At 46.9% G+C, this 9,355-nt stretch overlaps 1 protein-coding gene across 1 annotated transcript in view; it reads right to left on the bottom strand.

The window, feature by feature from the left end:
* Nucleotides 1-2,309: 2,309 nt before the first annotated feature.
* Nucleotides 2,310-9,355, bottom strand: part of MED1 (mediator complex subunit 1) — a 75,095-nt gene continuing 68,049 nt past the window's right edge. The window contains exon 16 of the mRNA XM_011984740.1: nucleotides 2,310-8,752. Within this exon, the coding sequence (XP_011840130.1) occupies nucleotides 5,503-8,752 (3,250 nt within the window). The 3' untranslated portion in view covers nucleotides 2,310-5,502. The remainder of the gene's footprint in view (nucleotides 8,753-9,355) is intronic.

Raw genomic sequence — 9,355 nt, forward strand, 5'->3', positions numbered from 1 at the left:
ACCTGCCAGCAACGCCGCTGCTCATTGGACAGAGCCGCCCGGGCCTCGGAGCGCCGGGGAGGGGGAGGGGCAGGGGCGGGAGGAGGAGGAGCGCGGCGGCGGCGGCGCGAGACTACCCCTCCCCCACACGGGGCTGGCCCTGACGGTGCGCCCAGGAGCATCCGGAGCGCGGCGGCGGCACGACCCCCTGCGCCTCCGAGGCAGGCTAGCCCATCGGGAGAAGGCGAGGCAGGGAAGTGCCTGTGCGTGTGGAAAAGGGGTCTGTGGGGTGGGTGCGAGTGCGCGCGTGCTCGCGGACCGGCGAGGGAGAGTAGAGCAGGACCGCACTCTGCGCGGGGCCCCTCTTCTGCCCCTTGTCCCCCTCTCCTCCCTCCGCGGGCAAACAGGCACGCACCCACCTGCACAGAACCTCAGCCTCTGCCCGCGCCCCCAACTCCTCGTTACTTGTTCCCCAGAAGCCTGTAAGCACCCTTCCCGGCCACCCAGCTCCCTTCCCCTGTCACTCACTGTCGCCTTGAACCCAAAGTGCAGCAGGCGGTCCCTGCTCGGAGCCATTTTCCTCCTCTTTCTGGATGTGTCTAGATTGGGGCAGTGCGGCTGCCGCCGCCGCCTCCGCGATTGCCGCCGCCGCCTCCCCCACCCGAGTGTATTACATTACGGGGTGCTGCAGGGAGGCCTAGGGGGCCGCTGCCGGACCCTTGTCTCCCTGTGCATGGCTCGGGAGGGCGAGGGCTGGTTGCGCTGAGCGGCAGGCCGAGTGCCCGTCCTGGTCCGGGGATGGCTGCGGAGCTGCACCTGGGGCCGGGGGTCGGGGGTGCAGGGCCGGAGCCGGGCAACCTTTCCTTTGGCCGGGGGAGGGGCGCGCGTCTGTGGGGGTGGGGCGGGCGAGACCGAAAGGCCTTTGGTTTTCCCTGCTCGGCCGCCGCCGACGCCCAATGGGCTGCAGAGCCTGCCTGTCCGCCAGTTAGGGCGCTGTTTGGTGAGAGCCTCGGCCTGACGTCATTTTGGCGGGAGAAACAAGCGTGTGTGAGCGAGTAGGCGGGGGCGTTTTCCCGATGGAAAGAAACACTTCATCATACTCCTGGGCTCCTTGTATAGAAGCTGATCTGTGTCATCATATTATATTGTTTTAACAAGTCTGACCTTCAAGGTTTCAGAATTTATGACCAAATTTCCACGAAGGAATAACCCAGGATTTTTGTAGTTGTGTTGCTTCTTCTACGAACAACAAACTACAAAATCTTGTCCTAAGCGTGAACTATTAGAAACTGTATAATAAATTCCAGCAGTCCTGGCAGGAGCAGCAGCACTGCTAATTGTATGCTTCCAAAGCAGTTATGAGTTGGTCTTCCTCACACCCCTTTTAATTAGTGGTTTTAGCGACTGACTTGTTATGCATCTAAGAAATTAACAAGAGCAACAAGTGCTGCAGATCTTTAAGAATAGGTGTATTTTAGCTGGAGGGCATATTACCAAACTCTTAAAGCACTGTACAAACTTTTTTTTTTTTTTTTTTGAGACAGAGGCTCAACTCTGTCGCTTAGGCTGGAGTGCAGTGGCACGATCTCGGCTCACTGCAACCTCTGCCTCCCAGGTTCAAGTCTCCCCAAGTAGCTGGGATTACAAGCGCGCCGCACCGCGCCTGGCTAAGTAGAGACGAGGTTTCGCCATGTTGACCAGGCTGGTCAGTAACACTTGACTACAAGTGTTCTCCCACCTCGGCCCCCAGAATGCTAGGATCTTTTTTCTTTTGTAGAGATAGGGTCTCCCTATGTTGCCCAGACTCGTCTGCAATTCCTGGGCCCAAGTGATCCTCCAGCCTCCTCCCAAAGTCCTGAGATTACAGACCTCATGTGAGCCACCACGACCGCCCCCCCCCCCACCTTTTTTATTAATTCTAGAGGGGGCTTCGTAAAACCAGGGACCTAGCTTCAGAAAACTCATTCTCAGGCCCACAAACCCAGGTTTGTCTTCTCCTCCTGTTCCAGGTGCTTTTAATGTTTTTGCTTAACTTCAGCCAGTGGAATAAAAAAGCTTTTCCATTCTGTCTCATCTAAGAGCTGTTTTCTCCCAGCAAAAACTACTGATGTATTTGGTGAGTAACACTGGCAAAGGGTAGAAAAACTGGCCTACAGATTAATAGAATGAAGGCAGGTTTCACAGGTCTGTCAGTTACCCATTCCAGTGGACCCATTTCAAGTAGTAACCAGGGAAGACATTTACTTTTGACTGACTCTTTAAAATTGACTGGAGTTTTGAACAAATGAAAAAAGTATTCAAAGTCTAAAATTTTATTACACACACGCAAATTACTTTTTATCAAAGAAGTTTATTTGCATGTAAATAAACAGGTTATTTTGTAATGTTTCGGGAAAAAAAATCCCACAACAGATTTCATCTACTTTCAAAAAAATGAAAAACCCCAAAGTATTTACAGAACGGCCATATGCACAGAAAACCAAATTTGAAAGATTTTTTTTTAAAAAAAGACCCTCCCCAGCTGCTCCTGATGTACATTTTTAAACTCAAAATTTTAAGCTCAGTTCTTATAGCTGAACATGTTTCCCAATCTAGCTTCTGAGATGTTAAGTACTTCCTGCCCCTCCAAAAACTAACTCAAGGATAGAAATGTATGGGGGGCAGGAGAGGAGGGGAGAAGGAAAAAAAAAAAAGAGACTGCCCAAGGATTGTGAATAATGTTTCCTATACTGACATCTTTAAGTGACTCAACTGTGGATACTGTATGACTCACTGGCTTCCTGAAAGGGCTTCTGAGAATTCATGATATTGCTGCACTTAATTTTCCGATCTAGGCCTGAAGAAGGAAAATCTTTCAAGAGTCACCAACCTCAAGCCTGGTTTTGGCAATTATATCCTGCGTTGTTTGTCCCCACCACCCCACCCCCCACCCACTAAAATACTTCTGTTTTAAGACACATTGACATTGAACCTGAAATCTTCATGTACATCAGAGCAGGTTATGACCAAGAACCCCTAATGTTAAGCCAAAAGACAGAAGAGGAATCAGGTCAAACTGAGAATACGTAAGACACCAGCAGCAGAAGATAGGTAGAAGTTGACTTCATGTCCTTGCCTTCTTTTGAAACAGAAGAATGAGTACACCTAGACAGGAGGGAGGTGTCCCAGGCTTGGTTTATTCTGCCTCTTCTCCTCCACCCTGTGGAGAAATGCAGTGCTCCCTGGTTCTCAGGCAGGGTGAAGCAGTTTAGCCCCGGCTCCCTGTTAAGCAAGTTCAGATGCTGGGTCAGTGTGGGGGTGAGCCCATCGACAATTCAGGGGCTTATCCTTCATCCAGATCCTAACTCGGGATTCTTTGATCTGGGATGAAGACAGAAAGAGAGAAAAGCTTCCCAGTTTACTCATTTTGGTATTTGCTGGCCCTGCTTGGGGGAGCTGAGCCCCTGATACTATTCAGTACATTCCCCATAAGATTTTCCCCACCCAGAACAAATTTTAAAAACCACGTAACTTTTTTTTTTTTTCCTGCAGAAACCAACTGGATAGGATTCAAAACTAGGTGACAAACTCGTGAGAAATCCAACCTGGCTGAATGTCTGAGAGGCTGCTACTGTATCAACATCACAAGATAAAGCACTCTGGTATCACCTGCCCATATCCTCCTTAGTGTCACCCAAGACATTTGACTCTGATATGGTAACTGATAACTTTTTTTGCTCCACTTTGCAATGTTTTGTTTCCTACATCTTATTACCTTGGGACACAAAAGTGGCAGAGTTGTTGAGAGCTGATGACCATAAAAAGGAGAACACTAGAGGAAATGAGACAGGAAAGAAAGCCAAAGCTGATTTTCCAACTCTATGCTGACTCCAACCTGCAGAAAGAGCTGAATATAGAAATCTTCTTCCATATATGATGAAGTCACTCCACTTATGACATAACACACAGAGGAATCACCTGGCATTTTTTTTTTTTTAAACCCAGAAGAGTTGTGCTGGGGACCATGCCCCATCCCGCTGATACAGATCCTGAATGGAATAATCAGGAATGGCACAGTGCAGGTGTCAATATCAAAGTAAGGCCGCAGAATTTTTGAGAGGACCCTCCAAAAACTGAGAACTTCTGTTGCACTCAAAACAGTCTCCTGGATTTCTATATTTTTATGTGAAGGGCTCTTATTGATGTCCTCCAGAATCCAGACTCAGACCTATTTCTCCAAAAAGGTCCAATTGGGTTGCTACATAGTAGCAAGGGTTTATCTTCATGCTCACCTAGCATTCCAGGCCCCCATTACTTCAAGTGAGCTTGAAATTGTTTTAAGTGAACTATGGCTGCGGATTTGTTACTGTTTTATCTCAGGGAGCATACTGTGGAGTGATTTAAAGTTTGGACTCCTTCTCCTTGTGATGAAGAGAAACAGTGAGTCCAGCTCTTAGGAATGGCATCAGTTCTCCTGCAAACAAAATGCTGGGATGCAGACTTTTGGCACATTGTGGAAACAGGAGAACTATTAATTCTGTAATGGTTTTCATGCCACCGGGTCAGGAAGGCTGTCACTAAACCTTACTGCATCTGAAAACGTGTTTACATCCCAACAAGCCACCTTAGCTTTTTTTTTTTTTTTTTGAAAGAAAAATGAGATTACAAGTCAATACCTCCACAGGGAGGTAACTCCTAATATTCCTATGATCTCTGAACCCTATTTAAACCCTCCTAAAATAAAAATATCATTTTGGTTTTTCTATTATATTTAACTCTAAAGGCGGGCTCTGACCAATCTGCTTGGGCTTGATGCTATAGTATTAGCACAAGCTATAAGCTCCCTACCACCATATAAGCCTTGCTCTTCGGCCTCCCATCATTTTGAACCCTAAACCTCATAGATTTAGAACGAAACACTGTATAAAAACAAACAGATAAAAGGTTAAAATATTACAAATAAATAGCTAAAATAATCTTCCCTCCCCCAGTCACTCCTAAGAAACAGACACCAAACATTACTTAAGTGTCCAAAATGACCAAAGTCCTTCATTTGCCCATGACTCAAATGGACAACTACCCCAAACAAAGTTGAACAACCTTCATGCAAATGCATCAAGGAATGTATTGCTTTTTCATTTTCTGCCCAGCCCTTCATATACATGCACTAAAATGAGTTTAAAACATGGCCTAAAAATGGAAAAAGGGAGAAGAAAATATATATGAATATTTCCCACAAAACTGTTTCCCCCCCTTCCCTCTCCCTACACCCCTCCCACCCCCCTCCCTTTCTTAAGCAAGTATTTTAACTTTTTCTTTCTGGCACAAGAACAAAGACTTCTTGGTAACCAGAATCAAACACTGTGGTTTCTTTAATAGGGTCTGGATATGCCTTTCTAATTCACCCAGCTCGATGTCAAAGCCATGCCATTTAGGATTCTTAACCAAATCAGACCTGTCTGACTCACCCCTTATGGTGGTTTGCCTATAAACTTATCAATAGTTTCTTTTCTCTGGCCCTGTTTCTTTTAGGAAATAAGGTTCCTAATTCCCAATCAGGGCCACATCCATAAGATCATCATCTTCCTCCCCAATCATAAAGTCTGGGCTGAGCCTTGAGGGTCTATCTGCAGATAAGATTGTGTTACTTGTCATAGACAAGGACTGGTCTGAAGAGATGGGTGATTTGGACCAACTCTCTGGCTTGATGCTATGAGATTTTTTCTTGTCTCGGTCTTTGTCCCGGTCTCGGTCCCTATCTTTGTCTTTTACTTTCTTCTTTTCCTTTTTGTGCTTCTTATGTTTCTCTGTGCTGTATTCAGGAAGTGGTCGGATACCATCATCTGAGCTGGGACTATTCTGATAAGATTTCTCTGCTATGGAGGAGCCTGACTCACTTTCACTGTCCAGATTCTGGGGGGTATATGCTGGTGACTTACTATGGCTAGGAGAGCCACGCTCATGCTTTGGAGTGGAACCACTGATGAGTGGAGAGCCATAGTTTTTAGAAGAAGCCATCTGAGGCCTAAGCCCTTCTCCACTACTTTCCCCAGGTTTCTGCAAAGTCACTTTGGCTTTAATGCTGGGGGAGCCTCCATCATGCTTACTGATGATAATTTTTGCCACACCTGTGCTCCCCACATTTTTTGACTCTGAGGTCTTCTTAGAAGAATCCACTGAACTCCCAGAGGTGGAAACCTTTGATTTGTCTTTATCACTTTTCTCACGCTTGCCCTGAAACTCTCCTCCTGACATGTTATGTTTAGAGGACATAGGATGGCTGGAAGAATTTGTGCTCACCCCCATCTGGCCGTCCAGTGGGTCTTCACCCCCAGGGCCACTGGTGACAACCCCATGCTTCAGTTTATCTATGACAGCTGTCAAGGACGGCTTCTTATTTCTGCTGGGAGATTTTCCTTTGGAACTCCCATGCTGGTTTTGAGAGGATGACATGGAAGAGCCACTTGAGGAAAAGGAGGAGGAAGATGCTGTACAAGAATTAGATGATGGGGGAGTTTTCTGGGACAACGAGCCTGAGGATCCTAACCCTGAAGATGACTTCATGCCAGAGCTTGAACTAGTTCCAGACATATGAGAACCACCAGAACCTGAACTGATAGGGGACTTGGCTTTAGAGGATGGAGGAGTTCCAGGAACAGGCTTCATTGGAGAGGCAAGCTTGTCAGAGCCTCCAGGTGGCCTTGAATGAGAAGGGGATATGTTTGGTTTACTTAAAGAAGGATTCATAAGTGATGATGGCTTTCCTTGAGGTTTCATCTTGGTGCTGCTAGAGCCACTGCTCAGTCCATGCTTGGTAATGGGAGAGGAGCCTGGCTTCCCCCCAGACTGGGATGAATTTTTGGACTGGCTAGATCCAGAAGACCCCTGGCTAGAATACATACTGCTGCTTAACTTGGAACTTGATGAGCCTTCTGATTTACTGCTTTTCATCTTCCCTGAGGTGGAAGCAGAAGATGAGGAAGAAGAGGAAGAATGGCTATGGTGGCTTTTGCTGCCTGAGGAAGACACAGAACCACTGCTGGTATACTGACTGTGAGAGGAAGGCTTGCCCACCATCACTGTTCCCTTAGGAATCTGAATAGTGATTTTGGGAATGGGTGGTGTGGCAACACCTGGGGGAGTCTGAGATCTTCCTGAACTGCCTGGAGATTTAGATCCACCTGTACTGGTAGGTGGGGTAAAAGGTCGGTTAGAAGAACTATGAGATGGAGACTTTCCCTCAGTGTCTGCTTTCTTCCTCTTTGGAGGCTTATCTTTGCTTTTCCCATCATTAGAAGGGGTCCGACTGCGTTTCCCTGGCTTGCTGTCTAATCCTGGCCCCGCGAGAGTACTATTACTGGTGCCATTGCCTTCCTTTACCCTCTTTTGAGTCTTTTCTTTCCCTAAGTCCCCAGTGGTCATTAAAGGACCCTGACTACCACTGTGATGCTCCATAAGATCTGCAGGACCTAAAGCTTTGCCGGCTACTGATATAATACTGAAATCAACTGTGTCAGCTTGGTTATTGGCCTTAAACTTGGTCTCCCCATTATCACCTCCAAGCATTGGCACCCCCAAAGTATTTAGTGCCTGAGATGCAAATCCTTTGAAATCATCATTATCCCCACTTTGGCTGCTTTCATCAAAATATTCTTCTCCAAAACCACTTTGGCTCTGGCTGTTCAATAAATCAGGATTGAAATCTACTCCATCATGAAAAAAATGATTGGTAGGAGAGTCACTACTGGGGCTTCCAGCAGCATCTGCAATAAGATCAGCTGGATCAGTGTATGGATTTTCATTATTGTTAGTTTGAAAGACATCAGAGTCAAAGAGGGTACTCTGAGAATGCCCAGAGCTTGAAGAATCTCGAAGAGGGGTGCCAATAGCTGGGCAATCATCACTAGTGCTGGGAAGTTTAGAAGCTTCTTCTGCAATGTCTGAAAGGATGTCAGTTACATCTGGGCCAATGCTGTCTGAACTGGATAGTCGGACCATCCTTTGAATACTGGGTTGGGGGTGAGGTACTGGTTGTGGGTAAGTTGTTGGGGGAGTGCTACACTGGCTTGGAGCTGGAGTGATGTGTGGTGTATCCAGTGTGTCAGCTGTCATGTTGACATCAAAGATAGGGTTCTGTGAGTCAACATCCATTGAAAATAGCTCCCTCTGAAAGTCATCTTCAGTCTGGTGCTTTGGTTTCTCGGGTGGTAATCTTGATGACTTCTTTTTCTTGGTCTTGTTGCTCCCCGAGCATATTTCCATCCGGGGTGAGCCGGAAGAGGAGTTCTGCCTTTCTAAAGGGCTGCTTCCATAAAGGGTTGAGAAATCCTGGGCAGGATTATCTTTAAGAAGGTTCATGAGCATCGGGTGGTTCTTGGTGTTGCCGGCCATCGAAGAGACAGGTGGCGGCGTGTGATGAGGAGGGGTCGGACTCGAGCCAATGGTAGACCCCCCGTTCCCTGTGATTTGCAACAAACTGGTAAGAATTGGGTTCTGAGACACCTTGCTGAAGTCCTCCCCATGGCCCACCGACTCATGCCGATCTTTGATGCTCATGCTCATATTAAACAAGGTGGTAATGGGACCCCCCGGAAAGGTGTTGGTTGGTGTAGTGGTACCACTCATTGGGTTGTTGCCTGTGGTCATGCCATACCCTGGGCTGCTAGCCGGGGGCAGGTTCTTTTTCACCATGTCTTCAACTGTCTCTGCAATGAGGGACAGTGCTGGGGTGTCGGCCTGAATGGTTTCAGCTTTCCTCCGAATAGCCCTCATCGTCACAGGGATGGACATACATCTGCAAGATAAGGAAGAAAACAAAGTTAACATTTCAATAGCTGCTGAATGAGACCTGAGATTTAGATAAAACATCAGAGTTCTGCAGTAAGCAGTTTTCAGGTCAGGCAAATCGTATAAGGCAAAAATAGTTCTATCAAATACCAGAGCTTTGGGTAAATACATTATAAAAATCTAACCCAACATAAAATTGTCAGCCTCTTATGAATCACACAACAAAAGCAAACTATAAACAAGAGTCCAAATAACTGAATTTCAAACTTAACTAAAAGAAAATTGGTAATAATGGAACTCAGAAAATGCCTCCTTAGGGGCCAGTCGCAATGGCTCACGCCTGTATTCCAGCACTTTGGCAGGCTGAGGCAGCTGGAACATGAGGTTAGGAGATCGACACCATCCTGGCCAACATGGTGAAACCCCATCTCTACTAAAAATACAAAAATTAGCTGGGTGTGGTGGCACGTGGCCTGTAATCTCAGCTACTTGGGAGGCTGAGGCAGGAGAATTGCTTGAACTAGGGAGGCGGAGGTTGCATTGAGCCAAGATCATGCCACTGCACTCCAGCTTGGTGACAGAGCAAGACTCTGTCTCAAAAAAAAAAAAA

This window comes from Mandrillus leucophaeus, unplaced genomic scaffold, assembly GCF_000951045.1.
Source record: "Mandrillus leucophaeus isolate KB7577 unplaced genomic scaffold, Mleu.le_1.0 Scaffold272, whole genome shotgun sequence".
Taxonomy (NCBI): Eukaryota; Metazoa; Chordata; class Mammalia; order Primates; family Cercopithecidae; genus Mandrillus; species Mandrillus leucophaeus.